The sequence below is a fragment of the Phyllostomus hastatus genome, unplaced genomic scaffold (genome assembly GCF_019186645.2).
Source record: "Phyllostomus hastatus isolate PE091 unplaced genomic scaffold, TTU_PhHast_1.1 phas_contig_551, whole genome shotgun sequence".
Lineage (NCBI taxonomy): Eukaryota > Metazoa > Chordata > Mammalia > Chiroptera > Phyllostomidae > Phyllostomus > Phyllostomus hastatus.
The window spans coordinates 6,609,996-6,634,650 of record NW_025333909.1 but is presented as its reverse complement, the minus strand read 5'-3'; the positions used below and the strand labels follow the sequence as shown (position 1 = coordinate 6,634,650).

The 24,655-nt window shown below is 37.1% G+C and overlaps 1 protein-coding gene across 1 annotated transcript; it reads right to left on the bottom strand.

Annotated features, from left to right (window-relative positions):
• Positions 1-12,401: 12,401 nt before the first annotated feature.
• Positions 12,402-20,567, bottom strand: TBX22 (T-box transcription factor 22). Its single transcript, XM_045847384.1, has 8 exons — positions 20,390-20,567; positions 19,529-19,775; positions 18,607-18,708; positions 17,050-17,224; positions 15,999-16,163; positions 15,563-15,627; positions 15,100-15,185; positions 12,402-13,015 (listed from the first exon to the last, which is right to left on the bottom strand). Exons 1-8 carry the CDS (start codon positions 20,565-20,567, stop codon positions 12,402-12,404), a joined length of 1,632 nt encoding a protein of 543 aa, XP_045703340.1.
• Positions 20,568-24,655: the final 4,088 nt, after the last annotated feature.

Sequence of the window (24,655 nt, the reverse complement as noted above, 5' to 3'; positions counted from 1 at the left end):
AAAAGTAAGTGTATCTTTTAAAACATTTTGTACCTTGAATAACACTCAAAATAGCTGAAAGTAATCTTGCAAGTTCATTAGTTCTTTCCCCTTTAAGTCTTTTACACAAAAAAAGAAAATAAAAAACCCTGACTCAAAGCAGATGGAGCTGTCAAGGATCACTCACACAGGTGAGCTGAATTGAGCTGATTAGTTGTTAAGTGCTTACAGCTGTTAGGTTAGACTTTGAGGAAATTGTAGAAGATCAGGGCCTCCCCTTATGAGAGAAGATTTGGAGCAAGCATCATAAAAAATAGAATTGTTATGAGAATTATGTTTCTTGGATTTGGTAAGTAAAATAAAGGAAAAATAAAAAGCAAAAACACAAACTGCCTTAAAATAAGACATCTTAAATTAAAAAATACAGCAGGAGGTTTTGAATACTTCTTGTCTTAAAAGTGAGTTTATAGTGAGAAGTAACTTGAACATATTAAAGCAGACTTAATGACGTGAAAAGTTCCTCTGTGAAATTGGAACTTGAACATATTTCCCTCTCAAATTTAGGAGACAGCCTGAAATATAAAATATCTTACTGAAAGTTGAAATTTTGCATATTCTATATAATGCACTGAGGTCTTCTAAAAATGTTAAAGGCAAACATAATTTTATATGTGGCAGACATCCTCAGTTTAATGTTAGGTCCATAAATCATGTCAATGGGTAACTTCTTACACCATATAAGAGAATAAATGCAAAATGGATTAAAGACTTAAATACAAAACTTGATACCATAAAAATCATAGAAGAAAACATGGGCAGTAAAATTTCTGACATTTCTATTAGCAATATTTTTTCTTACACATCTTGTTTAAACAAGGGAAATAAAAAGAAAAAAAAAACTACATCAAACTAAAAACTTTCTGCACAGCAAAGGGAACCATAAAAGAAAAAGACAACCTTCTAAATGGGGAGTGTATTTGCCAATGATACATCTGATAAGGGCTTAATATCCAAAATTTATGAGGAACTCATACTACTCAACAGCAAAAAATATGATCTAATTAAAAAATGGGCAGAAGACCTAAATAGATACTTCTCCAAAGGAGACATATGAGGTTTGTCTGGAAAAAGTTCAACCATTGTTAGTATAACAAGGATGGTTGAGTGAAATCAATGTGACCTGGCAGCCAAGGAGAGTGGGCTGGAATGCACATGTGTGAACAATGGCGACTTCACTGTACCAGTCAGTGGGAGTGGTGGACACCATTGAGTGAGCATGTGTACTGTGTGGTCGTCACATTCAAAATGACTGAGCAAGTAGAGCAACCAACCTGCATCCAATTTTGTGTTAAGCTTGAACATTCATTCCTCTGTGGAAACTATTGGGATGACTCAGAAGGCCACAGCTATAGCCAACTGGTGAGTGGCAGCCTCATCGCAACAAATTGCCCGCTCATGTGTCACATCTTGTGCAGAGAGTTTTCTGGCGAAACATCAAATCACCCAGGTAACTCAGCCCCACTACAGCCCAAAGTTGGTGCCCCGCGATGCCTGGTTTTTCCCTAAACCAAAATCACCTTTGAAAGGAAAGAGATTTCAGACCGTTGATGAGATTCAAGAAAATATGATGGGCAGCTGATGGCAAGTGGGAGAACTGTGTGACTTCTCCAGGTGCCTACTTTGAAGGGGACTGAGGCATCATTGTCCTGTGTACAATGTTTCTTGTATCTTGTATCTTCTTCAGTAAATGTCTCTATTTTTCATAGCACATGGATGGATACTTTCTGGGCAGACCTTGTACAGATGACCGAGGGATATATGAAAAGATGTTCAATGTTCCTAATCATCAGAGAATTGCAGACTAAAACCACAACTAAAACCAAATCTCCTCAAGCCTGTCAGGATGGCCACCACCAATAAATCAACAAATAACAAGTGCTGGTGAGGTGGAGAAAAGGGAATCCTCATGCAGTGTTGGTATTAATGCAGACTGGTGTAGCTACTGTGGAAAATAGTATGGAATTACCTCAAAAGATTAAAGTGGACCTATCTTACAACCCAGAAATCCCAGTTCTGGGGATTTATTCAAAGAAACCCAAAACACTACTTAAAAAAAAATAAATGCACCCCTATGTGCATTGCAGCATTATTTACAAGACATGGCACCAACACAAGTGTCCATCAATAGATATGTGGATAAAAAAGCTGTGGTACATACATACAATGAAATATTATTTGGCCATAAAAAAGAAGGAAATGTTACCATTTTTAACAGCATGGATCAACCTAGTATTATGCTCAGTGAAATAGAGAAAGACAAATATTATATGATATCATTTGTATGTGGAATTTAAAGAGCAAAATAAATGAACAAACAAAATTAGACACAGAGAGCAGACTGCTGGTTACCAGAGGGGAGGGGGTTTCAGAGACTGGGTGAAAAAGGTGAAGGGATTAAGAAGTACAAATTGGTAGCTACAGAATAGTCACAGGGATATAAAGTACAGCATAGGAAGTATCGTCAATAATATTGTGATTACCATGCGTGGTGCCAGGTGGGTACTGGGAATGTTGATCGGAACACCGTGTAAAATATATGATTGTCTAATCACTAAGCCATGTACCTAAAACCAACACAAAATAATATTGAAAGCATAATGTGATTGAAAAATAAAAAATTAAAAAACATGTTGATAGGTAAGTTGAAAAGTAAAAAAAAAAGTTTCAAAACATTAGATTTTTTTGGATCATATACTTTATTGCCTAAAAGCAGAAAGAAACCTAGCAAAGTAAACTCTGTATAGTTGCTCATTTCTGGAAATTGATCACTTATTATCCAATCTAACCTGCATAAAACTGCCAGATTAAATATCATAATTATTACAGTGTTTTTGTACCCAAACACCTCCAATAGCTCCCTGTGAGGAACCAGATTTAAGCTCTAGGGCTTGATTCCAAAGGCAAGATCCTGAAAGATCCCATCTTAACTCAACTAATACTATATATAGTACAAACTAGAGGGATTTGTTAGCTACCATAGTTTAAGCATCTAAATTTTAAAGCCAAAATTACTGACATCCTGTGGGGAAAGACAAATGCCACACATCTAAATAGCCTACTTTTAAACCAAAGAAATTATAGTAGGATAAAGTAACTGACAAATAGGATTGATTATATTTAGTCCTCAGGTGTTTGCAGAGTATTGACAACCCTGGGCCATAGGCATTAACTGTAACTAGACGTGGTAAAGAATCCTAACCTCAAAAGAAAAAGGGGCAGAGATACCAGAAACACATCATTTTTTATTATCAAACTTAGCCCCATTTTTAGTCTACTCACTGATCTTAGTACCACTACTGTGCTTTTGTTCATTTGCTTTACAAGTCCTAGAATATCAGCGATAATACAGTACAGTGGTTAAAGTACAGACTGCTTGTATTTATTCTGACACTTACTAGCTACATTACCTTAGGCAAGTTACTAAAACTCGGTGTTTCCGAGCACGTTTTTGAGTATTAAATGAACTAGTATATAAAGTGCTGAAAAGGATACCTAGCACATAGTAGCTGCATTATCCCTTTTTCAAGGCCCACTTTACCTCCCATCATCTCTAGGAAGTCACAAAACATCCCTGTGGTCCTTTGAATTCTTATGTCATTATGAATCCTTTGGTGTTTTATTTCACCATAGGAGATAGCTTACACTGTATTAACCTCATTTTAAATAGTTTTATATGTGTATTCAAGTTTTGCCTCTTCAAGTGGACTGTAAACTACTTTAGAAAAAAGTCATGCCTTTACTTATTTTTCTACCTCTCAGCAGATCATTTCATAGAAGATACTTAAGGAATATTTGTCAAATGAATAAATCAATAACTGATTTTCACAAGTGGAAAATTTCACAGATTTCAGTATAGAATCAAACACTGCAACCACAAGAAAGAAGTGAGTATTTCTCCTTTGAAGTATAGAAGCAGAAGATAGTGGGCTGTTATGATTTTTCTCTAAGAAGAGCATGAGCTTATATTCTAATTGCAGTTCCTTGGCCTGTTTTAGAGCAGATTTGTTCCACTGTAGCCAAGGTAAAATGTTTCCTAATAGGAGAGTAACCATTAAGATTTCATTGCTTCATTAAGATTGTAGGACAGTTTGACAAATATTATTGAATGAAAAATACAGGTGAGACAGCAAATATAAAATTTCCAGGAAAGTTCTCTAAGATATTTTATAACTGTACACAAAACTCAATACAGTTAAGGACCCACAAAACACGTCTTGATTGAAAATTACACATTAAAATGTTCACAAAAAATACTCAAAATTATAGTTTGTCCAGGACTTACAAACCACTTTAAATCATGGAACACATGGGAAATAATAATGCTTATATGGCACATTGAGTCAGAAGAGAGGGGTTCTCAAGCCAGGGATAACTGGTACTAGGCTTCTGGTAACTTTATCCCTAAAGCACTGACCACTTCAGGTATTAGCCTACCACTCTGAGGGATGAAAGAACACAAATTTCAGCACAGCTGTACCCATCTATGACACATATATGAGTTGGAAAACACTACTTCTTTTTCTATATGAAGGGCTTCAGTCTGTACTTGTCAATACAGAACAAGGAAGACATGATAAAAAAAATGTAAACCTAGATGCATCATGCATTCTGTTGCATTCCTATGTGCAAAAGCCTCTGAACCTTGCTCAATTCAGTAGTTTCATAGTGTACTACCAATGTCTGTTCCTAGCCAAGACTGAGTTGAGTATAAATCATATTATATATCTTTTCCTTTCATCTAATTTACCATATTTTGTTGGGTATAATGTGCTCCTGTGTATAGTGTGCACCCATGTTTTTGTCCCAGATTTCAGGAAAAAATCTTTCATTTTAATTTTTTAATCCAATTATTTATTTATTTGTATTTAGAAACAAGACTGATTATCATATTCCAGGTATTATTTTGCATGTGGATATATGTTTTTGCATTCTAGAATTATACTTTTAATGCATAAGCATAAATAAAATAATTTAAAACATTTATATAGATACAGAATTAGTACTATCCATGTATAACTAGCATCCTTATTTTTCCCTCAAAAATTTGGACAAAAAATATCACATTATACATGGCAAAATATGGTATTCATTTATTAATATATTCAATGAAGATTTATTGAACACCAACTTTGTGATAGGTTCTGTGCTTAGTACAGATAAAAATGATACCATTGAGCTCTGGCATATCATGCAGTGAGAATTGGGGAATGCCTCACACTGCTAGAGTCATACTGGCCCCAAGCTGGGTGGACTAGGATGAATAGGGAACCAGTTGTATGGAACCCTTACATTCATCCTTCAAAATTCTCAAAAATTTATTTTATTGTTTATGCCTATTATAGTTGTTCTCTGCCTCTTCTCCCTTTCCCCACCTGCATCCAGGCCCATCACCTCCCCTCCCTAAGTTAATTTCCATGTTCTTCTCCATGTTTGTCTGTTGTATATAAATGTTCTTTGGTTAATCTGTTCACCATCTTTCATCCTGTCAACCTGGGCAAAACCAATGTTCATGTGGGGTAGGATCAAGGGTGGGAAGGGGGGATGGCTGGGGTGGGGGGAAAGGTGGGGGAACAACTGTACTTGAACAACAGTAAAAAAAAAGTTTAAAAAATAATGCTAAAAAAAGACTGCCAAAAAAACTGCTAGATCCAATAAATTAATTTGGCAAAGTAGCAAGATGTGAAATTAATATTCTGAAATTGGTGGTATTTTTAAACACATGGAGAACCATCAGAAAGAGAAACTAAGAAAACAACTCCACTTACTACTGTAATAATAATATTAAGGTACCTTGGAATAAATTTAACCAAGAATATGAAAGACCTGTACTTGGAAAACTAAAAGATACTAAAGAAAGAAATTGAAGAAGACACAAATAAGTGGAATCATATACCGTGTTCATGGATAGGAAGAATTAACATCATTAAGATATCCATACTACTCAAAGCAATCTGTAGATTCAACACAATTCCTATCAAAATACCAATGATGTATTTCACAGAGCTAGAACAAATATTAGAAAAATTTATATGGAACTTTGAAAGACTCCAAATAGCAACAGCGATCTTGAATAGAATAGAAAAAGAAAATGGTATGGAGATTCCCTCAGAAAACTGAGAATGGAACTGCCTTATGACCCAGCAATACAACTGCTAGGATCATATCCTAAAAATCCTAAACAGCAATTCAAAGGAACCTCTGCACCCCAAAGTTCATAGCAGCACAATTTACAATAGCCAGGTGCTGGAAGCAACCTAGGTGCCCATCAGTAAATGAGTGGATCAAAAGACTATGGTGCATTTACACAATGGAATACTACACAGCCATATAAAAGAAGGAAATATTACCTTTTGCAACAGTATGGGTGGGCCTAAACATTATTATGCCAAGTGAAATGAGCTAGTAAGAGAGACACAATTACCATATGATCTCACTCATGTGGGGAATCTACTGAACAAAATAAACTGACAAAATCACACCAGAGGCATGAATACATGGAACAGACTGTCAGCTATCAGAGGGGAGGGGAGTGGGGGGACTGGAAGAGATTAGCCAAACATATATGCATCTATGCATGGTCCATGGACACAGACAACAATGTGGGAAAGGCTGCAGGGGCAGGGGCAGAAGCTGGGTGGAGTGGGGCTAAGGGGGGAAATGGGGCACACCTCAGGTCAACAATAAAAATATTAATGATGCATGCAAAAGCACTATTAATACTGCATGACCTAAACCACACTTAAAAATGTATGCTTAGTTGTGTGTAGATATATCCAATGACTAGAACTCAAACTATACAGTGCTTGTCATTATCAATCTTTTTTATTTGCTTTTTGAGTTTTTAAACTTTTGATAATGCACATATAAACATTTAAAAATTGGAAATAAATGTCATTTAAAAATACAGTCTTTCCCTTCACAGTCAGGAGCCATGTTATATAAAATAAACTTAAATATAGCATAATATGTGTGTGTAAAGCTTCACACCTTTGTTAGTATCAGTGAGACCTTCACCCCTACTTCCCACTAAAGGTCCTGTATATTGACTAGCTAAGAGTTAAGGACAACAGCCTGATTCAGCATACCCAATGGACTACTGAATTTCATTACAACAAATGAGGGTGAACACTGAATCAGTTTATCCTAGTCCCCTATGTGTGGTACTAGGGCCCACAGAACCTTTTTGAAATGTGACACCCTATCTCCATTCCTACCTCATTGATGTTACAACTATAGAAAATCATCAAAGTGACAGGTTACAAAGTGATAGCATTTTAGCCAAATAATTGTTTCTCCTGCTTGGCATCATGGTTTAAAGAGGATCCATCCTGGGTTTTGAAAAATATAGCTATTAATGTACCAGTTGACACTAAGTATTTGGCCTGTGTATGAATTCCCTTTAAGAAAGCCAAACATGATGTCCATATAAGTGCAGTAGAGAGTAATCTTGCTACTTCAAGTTGGGTCTTACTAAGAAATTATTCCTCTTTCAAGGGGTAATCTATTTGTGGGTATTTCTATAAAACAATTTGTCCTAAAATTTAAAAAATTCAATTAAAAGCCCACCATGATTAGATATAAGTTAGAGTAACTGATAAGAAGTCACAAAGTCTTTATGTCACAAAAGAAATATGAAAACAATTTCAATAAAATTAAAATACCAAAGCATCATTTTCTTAAAAATAACCATAAAATATAAGATTGACTGAACTATGTATTTCATTAGAAAATCTTTAATTTAAAAATATTAATTTTAATCCAATATTTTAAATCTAGTTATTTGTTATTTTATTCCTTTCTTGTTCTAGTAAAATTTTGAATCCTTTATACCATTTTCTACAACTCAAATATTATATTATACTTTCATTACCATGTGCATAAAATGTGACCTTAAATCCAAAATCAAAATTCTGTCATCTTAACAATAACATATATGTGATGATTTGGTAAGAGTTTAATGATACAACTTATTTTGCTATAATTTCAAGGTTTCTGTGATATTTATTTTTGAATTTTGTAGCTCTTTTAGATACTTTAAAAAGAGGTGGGGAGGGCTGGGGGTGGGCTGGGATGGGAGTAAAAGGCAGAAAACTGTACTTGAACAACAATTAAAATAAAAAATATACACAAATTTTAAAAAAGAGCCCTGGCTGGTGTAGCTCAGTGGATTGAGCTCGGGCTGTGAACCAAAGTGTTGCAGGTTCGATTCCCAGTCAGGGCACATGCCTGGGTTGTAGGCCATGACCCCCAGCAACCGCACATTGATGTTTCTCCCTCTATCTCTACCTCCCTCCCTTCCCTCTCTAAAAATAAATAAATTAAAAAAATTTAAAAAAAGAAATGAAAAAGATAAATTAAAAATAAATCCAATATATATGAGTACACTTCAGCCAAGTAGAAATATCTTATAATTATTCTCAGTTCATCTGCTGACTATACTGTATGTTTACTTATTAATGTTCAGTCCAAATTTGTAAACATGAACATTTGATACATTAAAAGGAAATGATATTAGTCTTTTTCCTCTCAATATTTTATTGAAACAGCATGTCAAAAGTTGGCCAGCACCATACATGTAAATAGTTTTAATACAGCATATGTTTCAGATGTTCTATATAGCTGTTTGTTCTGTTTTAAGTTATCATCCAAACCATGTTTATTCACACAGCTTTAATACAAATTATCATTTAATTGCAGACCAAACCTTAGAAGATTAAGTGTATATGAAAGTACTTATATCAAAAACAACTGCCACCAATGACTAAGATATGCATTTGGTTTGTTTCAAACTGCTCCAATAAACATGTTAAATTCCAGTAAAATTTACCAATAAACTGTTGCTGCATGCTAGATATTATTGTTATTTTGACTGAAGATTTTTCACCACAAAGACAACATATATCTAAGAGTAAAAACTTTGTACTTGTACCTTGTCAAGTGAATTCACAAAATCAAGTACATGCAATTAGACATTTCTAGGTATATTTAAACCTTCCTTTCATAAGTATATGTAATTAATAGTATAAGTTTGTGATAAATAGGTGTTCTTTGTAGCATCTCTTTTTGAGTAGTAGCAGAAATAAAAACAAAGTAGTATAAATTATTTTAAAACTAACTTCAAACCCCACTGGTTACATAAATTACAATGTGACATCTAGAATTTATAAAATTGCATATTTGGTTAAGGAAAAGCTTTGTTACTAGGATTTAGTAAGAAGATAATTATATATTACCCTATTGTCTCAATGCATTTAAATGTCATCAATATATTTGTAGATTTTTGTAAAATATATTTTAAATATTTATACAAAACATTTTTTCTGCCATGTTCAGCTTAGCATTACACCAGTAACACTTGAAAGACACATTATCTGCTTTGTGTGCACCATGATTTTCCCCAAGGTGCATAATATAAATAATTACAAGAGTGAAAGGTATGGTAAGTCTTCTGTAATGTCCAATATAGACGGTTGTCTTTATTCATTATTGGGACATTATCAAATTGTCAGCACATAGGACTGTGATTATTCAAAGAGTGATTCACTAATTCATCACTTCCTAATTCTAATTGTTCATTTGATTTCCTGCCATAAACTCGCTCCAAACCTATAAAAGAAGAATGAAGTCATGTCCATTCCCAGACCATACGAAAACCCATGCCTACAGCAGTGAAATATCATGAATGTTTACCTTTATGGTAGGGGAAAATTATAAATCTTCATTTTATAGTACAGTGAATAGAAGCATGGCATTAATGTTTGAAGATTCTAATAATATGTAATCTAAATTTATATATTAGACTTTCAAATGTAATGTCCAGAGGGCTTAGCCCCTTTGTTTAATGAAAAGAAATAATCATTTTGATGTTCTAAGTTAGGTTACCTGAAATTATCTTTTGGTCATTTAAATGTAATGAATATTTTCCACTTAGATATGTGCTCTGCAATGGGTCTCAAACTTGAAATCAAGTCTTTGGTTTCAGGTTGACTGCTCCACAAAATAGGGCCTTCCTCGTAAAGGAATCTGACTATGTTTGAGCTTGACTGGAGGTTGTGCAAATATGAATTCACTTATTTCCTGACTAAATGTACAAATTGCACACAGTTGATGAAAAATTTAATTTTTCTATGTTTATTTCTAGGTTTACTATAAGTTTATATAATAAGTATTATTATATGCTATACTATATACTATACTATATAGTATATACTATACTATACTAAACTTATTATACTATAATAAGTTCAGGTTAAGAATCAGATTTTATAAATCTAATCAGCTGAATTAAGATGTTTTATTTTTAAAGAAGCAAGAGGTAAATGTATATGCATAGTTAAACCACATGGAAATAGCAGTGTTAATTACTAGACTTGGGGGTCTACTAAGTATCATTTGGCAACTTTTATTTGCTATTTCACATCTTGTCTAACTAGAGTGAATTCATTTTTGTGGTTTTTAAAGCAAGCCTGCTATTTAGTTGATGCAATTGAAATTAATAGAATTCCATAGCATTTTGCTTTTATTCCATAACCATTGCCTCAGTTTACCAAGTTACTCAAGTTATGCACAATCCTATTAGGGAGTAAGTGTCTATTCTATATAAAATAATAACACTAAATATTAATTGCACACAATTTATAGCTATGAGAAGCTTTTTGGAGATGAGAAAGTGGGGGATGGCTTACTAGATTTCTTGAGGTCTCTTCCAACTGTAACTTTCCATTCAGGCTTTCTGTTGGTTTTATTTCTTTAATTAAAAGTATAGTATGACAATTTATGAACATTATATAAAAACACTTACAATAGATGCCTACATTATAATATTTTAACTTTCACTCCTTTATATTAATCACCTTTGCTAATATAGTTCTCTGTTATCACTTTATATGGGTGATATATACCTAAATTATCTGAAATATAAAGCATGGAGTACCATGTACTCAAGCAACTATAATGTTAATGCCTCTTCTTAAATATTATAATCTGAAAAGAAACCTAGAGATTTTTCAGTTAAATACTTTCTGTTATTAATTGCTGAGCATCTGTCATGTAAGCCATCAGAATGTTTCATTATTACATGACATGGACTTTTTTGCTTAAAAAAGTCAAAATTTACTTTAGCAGTAAATGTTAGCTTACAGCTCTCCTGTTTTGGAGTAGACAGTAATAAAGTGTTCTTGGTGTTTATTTCCTGATTTGATAAATCTAGGTAGTGCAGGTGTTCTGCTTCAGACTTTTATAACACATACCTAATTAGTAAGGATGAAATATTATCCTTACTAGAATTCTCAGTTTGAGTGTAAGCATATGCTGCTCTATCCCTCCCTTGAAAAATGAGGGAGCATATAATTTTAATGCATGTACTGGAAGGCACATTTATAGGTCATATTTAAATCAAAATAACCATTTTGAGAAAAATAAATAAAAATGGTAAGTTCTTAATGTGTTTTAGAAAGGTTAGAAAAAGCAGTTTAAAAGTTTTGTTAGTTTGTCAAAAGTTTGGTGATGCCATTATGATATGAAGTGTCTTGAGTTAATAAATGATAGAGCTAGTAGCATAAAAATTAAAATCGGATTCATCTTAAAGATATACAGATTATATATAGATGAGTTTTTACAAAAAAATTAGGACCAGGTGAAAGGAGACTTTTCAACTTTATAAACAATTTAGTTTAAAACAAAGTCCTGTTTATGCTACTTCTATCTAGTCTAATTTACTGTGATTGTTGCACAGTAGTATAATTAAATTGTACCAATGTAATGATATTTTCATATTTATGGACTCAAATATATTCTTCCTCTTTAAATCCCAATTTCTTAGATTTTTTTTCAAGAACTACAATAATTTGCTTTTGTAAACTAAGTATAAAATACCAGGTTTGTTAAAGGAATAAGTAAACAAGTTTCATCTAGGAGAGATTAAAAAGTAAAAGGAAATAAATGGCTGAATTTATTTAGAATATTTTGCATTTCATCTAACTTTCATTTCCTTCAGCATTAAATAGTCTAGACTGCAAAGAATAATATTTTAAATTTTGTGTCCTTACTCTCATCTTAAAATTGATATTAGTAGCTCCTTCATTGGCCACTAATATAGTCTATCTCATCAAATAACATTTATTGAGTATCTTATTGTGAGGCCCAAGGCCACTGTAATCAGAGATTGTTATAGTTCATATTTATTATAGGTCAAAAATGAATATAACTTCTTATGAACATTTAATAAGGCACTTTAAATGCATAGTTGCAAAATACTCTCTGCTAATGAACTTTGTAAAGCCCAAAAGCTCTTGAGTGTTCTTTGCATACAAATGAAAAACTATGTGCTTGCATGTAGTTGTTTAACTAATGTGATTATTTCATTACAGGCAATGATGAACTGTTGGATACCAATGAGCATGATTGCATTTGCCTTCTCTAAAAGAAACTTGAGTGTTGTCATTCATTCTGAGATGTTTGGAAGCATTTACCAGTCTAGATGGCACTGAGAAGTTGTACCTATAAAAGCCAAAGGAAGGATGGAAAGAGCAGTCTACTGTTTCCCGGGCAATGGGGTTTGGTGATAAAATGTTTCCAGCTGCCTGTAATCCATATAGCGTTTGATTGGAAGAACTAGGTGCTTGTAGACACTGCCCACTGAAGTCTGCAGATGAACCATTTTTTGAATTGGCAACCCCCAGGGAAGATAACATGGGAACTTCCATCATGAGTGGGCTGAACGACTGAGAATTGCTGTTGCTTGCTAGGTTTTCAGAAGCAGGCAAGACAAGAGACTGCTGTCGCCAAAAATTAGTTGGACAAATCTTGTAGCAAAGGGGTAGATTGACATTGTGCAGGTACATCTCCGGACAGGGCATTCCAAAGGAACTTGTAGGTAAGTGAAACGTAGGTGGGGTACAAGGTGGAGAAAGCAAGGAGTTCAGAGGAGAGGGAGCCCCTCCACTAGAGGTCACTGGAGATGAGCCACTGCTTCCACCTGTGAATGACAATTCAGTCAATGAACAATGAACTTGATATTCCTGCTGAATCAGTAATCATGTCCATAACTATCCCTGCTTCATTTGTAGATTAGCTTTCCTTGCATTTTTTTTAACTTCTTTGGGAAAGAACATGTTTCTTCCTCTGACTAAAGTTGAATTGAATATGGTATCTCTACTATTACTACTATTACTTTTAGAACTACAATAATGTATCATGTATTGATTAAGCATTCACCATACTCAAGAACTGTGCTAGGCACTTGAACAACTTTTATGTAATGAATTACAAAAAAAGCCCAATTACATATGACCCAGAGCCCAAAACATTTGTATGTTTTACAAATAAAAACTAGTTTTTTTAACTTTAAAAATTACTAAATTCTTGATTAAAATGAGCAAATGGGTTGTTTTGGATTGTATAGAAAGCCTCAGTCTGATGAAAAAATCATGAAAGTAGTCTTTACAAATTAAAACAATACAATATATACACACATAGATATACATTCGTAACCTGAAAAACCTATATAATTTTATTAACTGTTGTCATCTCAATAAAGTCAATAAAAATAAATATGTTAATGTATTAGATTTTTTCTTATATGAAAGGGAAGACTTCCATTGTGCACTATATGAAGAATTAAAGACAGTTTTACAATTTGAAAAATATCGGGATGAAAATGAAAGTGTTCATATCAATGCTGTCAGGTGATCTTTTATAGTTGTTAGCATCTGCTAAAATCAGGGATAATTATAAGGTCCATGAACCTCTACACTTTATACCTTATTTTTGTAAGTGTTTGAATTGAAAATATTTGTTATTGACTGAGCTTCATCATATGTGTTAGTTTTTTTGGTGTTGCTGTTGTTTTTCTATTTTTTATTTTGTGTATAAGAGGATAACCTAGTTCTTTATCAACAGGGTGGCAAATATCTTATAATTAAACATTCAAAATTCTGTTTAAAAATTGGTACCCATTTTCTTTATGAATTGAGAGCATTCTGAACATCTCAAATAATTAAGAAAATGTGTATTGGATGTTATCAATTTATGATTATCTTTACCTCTTTTCTTTATCAGTGCACTTTGTGTTGACTTGGGTGTTTTAAAAACAGCCTGCCTCGATGCTATTATTTTAAGTGATGATAACGAATAAGCATTCATATTTTTCTATGCCATCCTCCAGACCAAATTATTATAGTCAACCCAGTAAAATATTTTACCAAACAATTAGGCTTCATCTCTTTTCATTTCAATTGGTTGTTATGAATTGTGTAAAACTGAACCTGCGTTATTGATGATTTTCTCAAGGTAATTGTAACCTTGAATTGAAGTTCAAAGACAAACAACTAATGGAATAAAGATAAAGAGGTAAAATGATTCTTTTTGTTTGCAAATAAACTTCTATATTTTGTTAAATATCAACTAAATGAAGGCATACACTCTTCTACCACAACACCTGCATTGTCTAATTATGATTATTATTTAGTCATGTAATGCACTACCTGAGAACAAATACTTTGCAAATATTTTAAATGCTTGTGGTAATTAAACTAACTGTTGTGGGTTAGTATTGTTTCTAACATTTATTTTTCCTACTTACAACAAAAGAAAAATTAGATGTAAGTATGGTAGAAAAATAAATTATTTTAATTTGATGTAAGTCATTTTAACATGTATTAAACTTTTTTCCTAAAACACAAAATATTTATTTCAATATCTAACACATTTGCAAATAAGCCCACAAATGTACCACAGGGAAATTCTAAATAATATGAATTGTAAGATGCTGAAGAATCCAGGTGAGATCTGGAGATCTCAGGATGTACTATTAACTCAGGAAGACAAAAGTCAATAAATCCACCATTACCATGTATGTCTCTGCCTTTTTCCTTTATGCCAATTCCTCTTCCTTTTTGCTTCTTACCTCCTAATCAAGATACATATATATATACCCACTTTTTTTGCCAACACACATTTTTTGGCATGTACTTATCCCCTTGTCTAATATTTAGTATAAAGGCTTTGTTTGTAGTTATTTCATCGACATTTAAAAATAGATATTAACAAAACTTTTCTTACTTTGTGTGTCTGTACCAAAAGTTTTAAAATCCAGAGTGAGAGAAGGCCTCCATGGGTAGGTCTCTAAAAGCCCTTCCAATACACCCCTGAAAAAGAGATTCAACCTTAAGCAAGTCCAGAATGCTATTCCTGAAATTAATGATTTATATAAACTTTTGAGCTATTTTTTTATGATTTTCAGGGTTGAATATCTGAAATGACTTTCTTTTATAGCTAGATGTGTCAATAAAATCCCAAGTAATTATTCCATGACTAAAAAAACTCAAGAAGCTAGAATAAGCAACATCTTAAAGGTGGATTTGGGACGTATTGGGAAGAGGCAAGATTTTGGAGACAAAATATCTAGGTCCATTTTCTACTGCCTACTAGGTACAAAACTTAGAGTTGCTGAGTCTCTGACCCATACTTATCTGTAATACTTGTGAAAGGGGCTATATTAAATTAGATGTGATATTTTGCTTACCTGTTTCTTCCGGGATCTCTAAATCCCTTAGCAAAAGGATTCCTGTCTATTTTCAGTTTGGTAATCTATGAATTCAAAAGAGAGAGAAAAATAATGTCAATGCCCTTGGTAATAACACTGTCACCATTGCTTTTAATGGTCACAACAACCACACAATATTTTTCAGTGTGGACTATGGCATGTTAAATAAATACAAGCATATTTGTAAGTCAATTTTGAGACGATTATCTTCTTTCTCTCCTGGCACATTGTTTTGCTCTTCTTTAAACACCAGATTCACACAATTCACAACCAAATTTGCCTTGATAAAAATGCAGTAAGGCTGCTTTTTTTTTTTTTAAGTCAGGGGAAATTCAATCCGCATAGTGCAGATTGTGTCTATTCAGTAAATCCTTCTGGGGCCATCACTGCTTGTCTGGGACCTGGTTAGCTTTACCTGCTGGTTTTGGTAAGCTGTTACCGTAGTGAACTCTGTTTCTTTAAAGGAGAACGTTTTCACATCTTCAGTGGGCAGGGACTGAATCCGGAACAGGTTGATTCTACTGTCCTGCTCCATCACGTGCACACGGGGCTTGTACTTGTGCATGGACTGCAGAATGATCTGGAGGAGAAATCATGAAGTGTTGCCTAGAAATTGGCTTCCCTTCCCTAATACTGTCCCACTCTCATCAGCACCCCCAACCTGCCTACACACAAAAGCTAAGCTAAACCAGAAAGGCTAAGCTGGCCACACACAAGGACTTTTCTGTGCCATTTTGCCCCAGGCAAAGGCCCTCAGGGCTAAGGGGTTCTGGAGCCTGGCACCACAGTGGCACCAGGCTGCAGTGATTCCATTTCCACATGGGGCCCTTTCCTACTTCCAAATGTGGTGACCATGTGATGCCCCCAGGTGTCACTGGGGTTTGACTGCCTTCCATAAATTTATTGGGCTTATGGCAACTGATAGGCAACCATATGATATTCTCCACCTCTTCATTTCTGGAGATTACCTATTTCCTTGTGTGGCTTGCACAGGGCCAGACTGGGCATGGCAGGGGCAAAGGTGCACTTGAACAGAGGCTGGAGATGACTTGCAAAGTTCATCCTCTGGGGACATTGGAGAGATTTCCAACATGCCATGCCACACAGAAAGAGCCCATCTACTAGAAGGTGATCAGAGCCACAGTGATTGCCTGGTAGGCAGATGTACCAGAGAGCTCTTTGAAACATTCCTTTTCAGTCTCCAAATCCAGGTATCTTGGCTTAAACAAGAGTCATTTAATCCTCACACTCCCTTGGCTTACCATTCCCAACCCTTTACACTCAGCCTCAGCCACCAAAGGTCATACATAAGACCAATTTTCATTACAGGCCCCAGAAGTTGGATAGTTCTTAAAGACCACAACTAGCTTATCTGGGAGAAGCCTACTTGGCACCTCCAGGGTGACATGTGGGCTGATGCCTTAACATATCCACCCCTTCCACAGGGCAAAGGATTGCACACTTACCTGGCCTTTGTCATCCATTTCGTTATTGGTGAGTTTTACACGATCAAAGCTGATGATCTGCCTCATCCAGGTCTCACCAGAGCAGGGTGAGTCTGGGTGAACATAGAACCTGGGAATGATGCAGGAGTGGTCTGTATTCCCGGCTACCATCCACTGAGAGCTGTGGTACACATACCTGAAAAAGGCATGCAGAGTGTAGCTTTATGTGCAGCCAGCCAAAGCCAGGGGCATGGGAGGAACGCGGCCAGGAAACAGTCCAAATGACCTCAGTCAAGGTTTGCTAGCTAATCCCAAAGGAAACTAGTAGAAGATGTAACTTGATTTCCAAAGAGCTTTCAGGGATAGAAAGCAAACTTGTAAATAAACATATGTCATTAAAATGCAGTGAAGTGCCAGGACAAGTACAATGTCATGGGATTTCAGAGTCTGGTTTGTGTTTTCTCACAGAAACCGCAACAGAAATTGACCTATGCAGTTTTGCTGTGCAGAGATGCTAGAAAATTCTCCAGCCTTTGGCCAGAAGTGTCAGGGAAGAAGCAGCAGTGTGTCCAGCTCACAGCCACCAGACATGGTCAAGCCCTTTTGCCAACAAGGCTTCACATCAAAATGTCCCGGCAAATTCTGCCCCAAGTGGTTTCCGAGCTAATTTTCACACTATTTCCAATTTCAACCGCTCAGTTGTACACAGTGTTCCCAAGATAGATCAAACTCGAGAAGCAGACAGCTTGTTCTGCTATTTTCAGGCTTTGGGTCCAGCAGGCTCTTGAGCTGCGCCTTCTCTTTGCCCCTCAAATTTAGCCCTGGGCGTGATGCTGGCTGTCTCCTAAAAGGCTAGACACTGACTTCCACTTCGATGATCACAGCTCTCAGCTCACAGCCAGAGTGTAGGCGGCTACCGCACAACCCCCCACAGCTTCTGAGCCAAAAGCATTGACTCGCACAGGAGCACTTCTGGCCTTTTGGTTTTTGATTAATTCGACCACTTTTTGCCTTCTCTGAGTAAAGTGCTTACAGCAAGAGGAAAGTTTTCTAGTACTGTCTCAGACTTGACCCCTGCCTCAGGAGAGAGCAAAAAAAAAGAAAAGATGGACCTAAGTGCGACAACTGCTAGACTAGCCTCAGATGGCAAACCAGGGCATCACTCCAGGACCTGCTGCCAAAGCAGCGCAACCCAGAGCCCACTATGTACCTACAAGCCCAGGCATTTATCCCCGAATTCCATCAAACAGCTTCCCTGCTAGCCTTCTGAGTCCAAACCTTCTGCAGTTTACACACCCTAGGCCAGAGCAGTGGGTAGACTAGACGTTTGGGACACACTGAAGCACCAGATGGCACCTGCTTTCCAGGAGTGAGAGGCAAAAGGAGGCAAACTAGTCTTTTCACAGTCTGAAGCCCGCTTTGAGCAAGAAAATTTGACTCCTAAAGTCCACAGGAAAGCAATCTCACTTCCCCTATCTCTAGTAGTGCTTTCAAAATAGCACTGTCAGGTTCCAAAGACCAGAATGCCTATTCCCAGTCTGAGCCTGTGGTACTCTCCTTTGGCACCCCTCCCCTTACCTATAGCGTTTGGAATCCACTGGCACCACATCCATGGCTAGGTAGTACTGCTTCCCTGGGTCCAGCCCTTTCACCTTGACTCGAACAGAGGGAAACATCCGCCTGTGGGAGGGAAAATAGTGACTGACCTGAGTGCTTTCAGAGACATTTCAAGTGTGATAGGGTTGGGTCAAATGAGAGGAGAAGGAATTCACAATATCCTTCCCATTCCAGGAGATATTTAGGGAAAGGCATTTGCTACACGAAGACATACTGCTGTTTTTAAACTTGACTGAAGAAGTTCAGATTTTCGGATGGGAGCAGAATATCCTTAACACAAAACTTTGTCCTCCCCACTCCCACAATAATAAAAAGTTATAAGAGAAAAGGTAAGAGAGAAAAAGCTATGCCCTTTCTTCAGTTTTTCAGCAGAAAGTTTTGTGAGGCAGATTTGAGAAAAGACTGGAATTAGGAGGATTCTCACATAGGAAAGAACCGAGCTGCCCCCCAAAAGTTGCCCCAGAGCAGATGGTCCAAGTGGTAAAGCTCCACCTCAGCTAGGGATAGTGGTTTGGAGGCTTCAAGATGGGATATTGTCCTTTGATTACTCTGAGGCTTTAACAGAGTGGCCTGTCTGTAGCTTAAGATGTAGGGGGTGGAATCTGGCACCTGCGTAGACAGGTCTAATTTTTGTCATGTATCGCAGAAGGAGAATGAGTACTTTGAGTCAGACTCTACAGGAAAGAAATATTCTTCCATTAACATGGGCCAGGCACATCGTAGTATAGTCAATTGAGAGGCAGTCGATTTCTAATGCCTGTCCTGGGTGGGGACTTGGGGGGATGGGTGCTAGAGCATAAAACTGGAGGCACCACATCTTATGAGAGTGGTACATTAAGGGCCTACTATGTGTGGTACTTGAACAATTTGGGCAGAGCCGAACCTGCCGGCCTTGGTAATAATCATCTCAGTCCCAATGTCGTGGAATCGCTTCCACAGCTCGGATCCTTGCAGCTCCATTTGGATAGCATCTTTCTCTTCCAGACTTCCACCAAGGTTAAGGCCGTCACCACTGCCGCCGCCGCCGCTGCTGCCACTGCCGCCGCTGCCACTGCCGCCGCTGCCGCTGCCGCCTCCAGAGCCTCCACTGCCTGAGAAAGTTGCTGAGGACTCTGTCTTGCGTCGCTTTTCTGCTGGGTACAGAGACACCTAGAGTTTGCGAGAGAGCTTCGTGGTTCACACGCCCCCTTCTCGCTAACGCGTCTTGGTAGCAGATCCGCCTTATCTCTTTCCCAGGACTTTGGCGTTTGATCCCCAAGTTCCCCACAACACCCTCTGTACCCCCCTGATGGAGACAAATGGGTCCACGACGTGCCCCGTTAAAGGCACGTTCCTTCTTCAAATTTGCCGGTCCTCAACTCTCTCGGAGACTTTGGTACTGGAGGTTGAATCTCGGAATCTGGGTGCATAACCTGCTTTCTACCCTGAGAAAGAGCCACCCCCTGGCTTTCAGAACTTCAGGGAGGTTGGAGCGTCTCACTTCTCTATAAACATGTGGCGACCCTCCTCCTCACCGTAAATGAACCACAAAATTACGGGCTGAACCTGGAGGCTTGGAAACATCCCCTACAGCAAAGTGGACAAGGTGTCCCCGTGGGCCAGACATTGGCCATCTGGCTGGGTCAGAACCTCCAAGGGTAGGACTAGACACTCTTCTGCAGCATCGTAGGCCAGGCTAGGACTTGCGGATCCATCAGGCGGTAGTAGCAGGCTTAGGGGTTTGGGGTGCCATAAAAGTACTTACCAGGCTGTTCTCTCTTCTTCCCCGCGGCGCCGCTCCTTCTCTCTTCCTGCACCTTTCCGCCCTCTTTCTCCAGCAGCTCGAGCTGCACTTCCTCTCTTGGTTCTTGCAGTTTTCTTTTGCTGGGTCTCCCCACCAACGCTTCTACGGAGAAGGCATGCGCCCGAGAGCTCAAAGCCATCCCTGGAGGGGGACGAAGGGAATGTGCACTGCAAAGTTTCAACCTGAGCTGAGTTAGGGAGGGAGAGGGAGGGAGAGTGCAGGGGACTGAAGAAAGAGAGAAAGCAAAAATAATCCCCAAATCAGAAAAGCAATTTCTGGATCAATATTCAAAGAAAAATGTGTGTGTGTACTTTTTATATATACGTACATATTTTTCTTTGAATAAGATGAAAGGAAAGGAAGATCAAACTGGAGCCAAAGTCCTTTGGAGTCTAGTCCCCCTTCCCTCTGCGGTCTCCTCCCTCCCAATGGACATGTGCGGACCATCAGTCCTCAACTCCCTGATTCCAGGACGTGGCAGAGAGCAGAGATTGACAAGCAAGGGCCTCTCAGGGAGCGGACCTGCCGCCAATGGCGGCTCAGGCAGCTCAGATTGAGAGATACTGTTGCATCCGACTGAGTGAATACCCAGCTGGCCTCGGCCTCCACTGTTTGTTTTGGAAACTGTTGGAAACACAAAAACCACGTTGAGTGACACTTCAGAGTCTGACAGGGAGCAGGAAAGGAATCAAGGTTGAAGGACTGGCTGGAAAGAGGCTCAGGATAGTGGGGAGGAGGGCTACGCAAAGTCATAGTTTTTATATACAATTGTGAAACTCAAAGACATGCGAACTAATTGGCCATAAGGGGCCAGTTTAACAACAAAAGTGCAAAAATTATTTAAACCAGATCCGGAGAAGTGTATCAGGGTCTTTTGTTCTCCAGCGAATGCACTGCAGAAACATAGAAGAGCACAAGTTTTCTGGGGTCGTTTGTTCTGCAATTTGGGTCTCAAACTGGGTAGGCATTGCGCTAGTCTGCCCTTTCTATCCAACTGGGGGAGGCAAGGGCTGGGCAGGGGGCTCCCAGATGCCTACTGTAAATGATAAGAGCAATTTTAGTTCCTCAAATCCTGCCTGTAACAGCAGCCCAATATTCTCCCCCACAGCCTCTTCTTTATCACATGACTCAATCAGCAACACAGCCTAAGGACTTAAGAGCCCCCAGCAAAGCACAAACGGGAATTTTGCTTCAAGGATGAGCCCAAAATGTTGGGCTCAAATAATTGATTCCACTGTTTCCTGGAATATCTTCCTGGTCTGGGTCTTACTTTTTTTAAAAAATGGATAAAGTCACCTTTGTGTCAGGAACAGACTTGCCTACCACTTCCAAGGAGCATGTTTAGGCATGCAGATGTAATATTTTGCCTGTACGTGTGGGTTTTGGTCATCCACTTTTCATCAGAAATAAGAAACCAGGCACCCCTGGACTCTTGCAGACTACATTTTAGGTAATGACATTTTCACCTTTTCAGAAAACTTCTGTTCTCCTTTCACGCATTTGTTCAAAGAACATTTCAGCTCAATCCAAATCTTCAAAAATAGGATGGAATTTGAATGAACTGATACAATCTCAGTACTGATGTTTCACAGTAAAAGACTCTTTGTGACCTTCTAGTTTCAGCTTATTAGGTACAAGTGTGAGGTGGTGGTGGGGAGGCATGTGCGGCTGGTCCATGCAAAGGACACCTTCACACGAGATATGACTTGAGGTATCTAATGATCTCAGGTAGTAGTATGGCAAAGGCTTAATTATACCCTGAATACTGCTGAAGGGCCTGGATTGATAATCAGTTATCCACTACTCACCATGCAAGGTTGGGAAAGACACTATACCTAGAAGTGTGGAGTGAAGCTCACAGTGAAAGGCCAGTATACAAGGCACTTGGACTGGACAACAAGCAGGTCTAGCTGTCATCTTCGCCACATCTTAATGGCCATTTGTTTTCTTGCTGCGGCCATCAAGGGTAGGGGGAGGTTATTACTGCATTTGTCCCTCCCTCTCATTTAGAAGGTACATTTTTATTCCTTGTATGGTCTTTACTAAAGACATGGCTCACAAACAGGAAATCCAAGAGTTCATTTGTTAATTTTAAAGTGCCAACCACAATGCAATACTTTCACTAATATCTCCTAATATTGCCATTTTCTTGCTTTTCAGCCCTGGTTCATTCAATTGCAAAAGGTAGGAAATTACCTCCTGTAGCAAGCAAAGTCTTTGGTAGTTTTTTTTTAACATATTCCACAAAAATAAGGCAAAGTATAGTAATTGTAATGTCTCTTGTAGTATTTCAAATTACTATATGATGCAATTTTTTAAATCAGAGAAATAGCATACCTTGGGATATAAGTCCTCTCTTAGGAGAAACTTCTTCCTTGTTACATACATAGTGTAGTTTATTACATATCAGTAGTTTACTCATGCTGGACTCTTTATTTTGTAATCTAACTTTTTCCATTCCCATTTCAGTATCTATCTGATGACATCACTAGGAGACATGGAGCTCAGCTCTCCCTAATGTGTACTGGACTAAGATGTTAATTCCTTTTAACTTTTATCTGAGATAAAAATTATTTCAAACCTCAGAAACAGCTTTTCAATCTGTTCAGCTGCTGAAGCACTGGGCTCTTAGAAACTGGGGCATGAGGGACATACATTTATGCCAGCAATTCATTTCCCACAGCTGTAAGTCTCTTTGTCTCAGTTGGGAACAGCCACAAACCTTTATAAGAGATTCTTCAATCCATGTGGAACTCACAGAGAGGTCCACAGGTACCCATATTAAAAAGAAGAGCAATGTTTTTGAAAAGTTTGACAATCAAAAAGTCCCTACAGTAAAATGTTGATTTTGAATTGTCAAAAAAGTTACAACTGGTAATACACAGAAAACTTATCACTTGTAGGAAAAATAAATTTGTGGTAGATACAGATAAAAATTAATTAATATCTATGGAGATACAGATGATTATAGATGTGCCTTAAGGAATATAAGGTTTATTAGAGCTCTTATTGAAAATGAAATCTGAACCTGCTTTAAGATAATGGGAAGCAACTTGTAACTCACTAATAAAAATTCCAATGTTTCATTAATATCTATAAATAGGTATATAAATTAACACATACACAAAACATGGTCTGTCCTGAAAAATACTGCTTCTGGTGAAATGCATGCGCATTAAAATAGGTCTTCAAAATTAACCTAATATCTGAAAATATTACACTTTTCAGAAGTTTTTGACATGTTAAGGGCAAAGATTTGTGGCCCCTCTAGCTTTCTATACAGATAATATGGGTTATTTGAAGGAAAACTTATGAATGAAATGAATTAAGTCTTCCTGGAGAAAAAAAATATCCCTTGTGTTCTGTAGTACTTACTAATTAAAGGGATGATATCAAATTTATATAGAGGGATTACAACTACTGTTTTTGATTTATAAAGGAAAGAATGAAACATGAAAAAAATTAATATTTCAAATATATCTATATTAAATATAAATAAAAGTATTTTGAGTCTGGTTGGATACCTAGTTCCACATTTTGACCAATGCACAACTTTATGATAGAGATTGTTTCTTCCAATTTTTATTCTTCCTTCTCTGCCTTGATCTTCATCCCCCATAGTTGGGATATTTTGGCAATGCTCCAAGCATGTAGAATGTGAGTATGAAATAAATTGCTTTCTTTTCAAATTGCTAATGATCATTTTGGCATTACTTGTGAAAAGCCTACCTAGAAGGAACCCCCAGGAAAACATGGTCAAGAAATGCCTTATGACATCGTTTTTTAGTAGCTGAATTCAACTTTGCTTGAACTGGCTAAGTTACTTGAACAAATAAATTATCTTTGTTTGCTTAAATGAGTTTCAGCTGTATTTCCATCACCTTCAACAGAAATAATCCTGACAAATACACTCAGCTTGATAAAAATTTGGAAAATCACCTTTTTCCTCTAGTTTTTCTTCCTTTCCTCCTTCTTCTTTAACACTACTGGTTCTGTGATTAGGGAAATTATGTGCTATAGGCTATCCTAGAACCATAAAACCTGAAAGCAACTTTTTCTTTCTATACAAATTTCTGGACTACAATAAATAACAAAAAGGAATAAGGTTCAAGCAGCACAGCATGTAGAAGACACATTTTGAATTCAGACTGACATGATTTAAATTCTGAATTGCTCCTTTCTGAGTGACCTTACACAGTCTTCTTAAAGTTCATTTTATTTTTTACA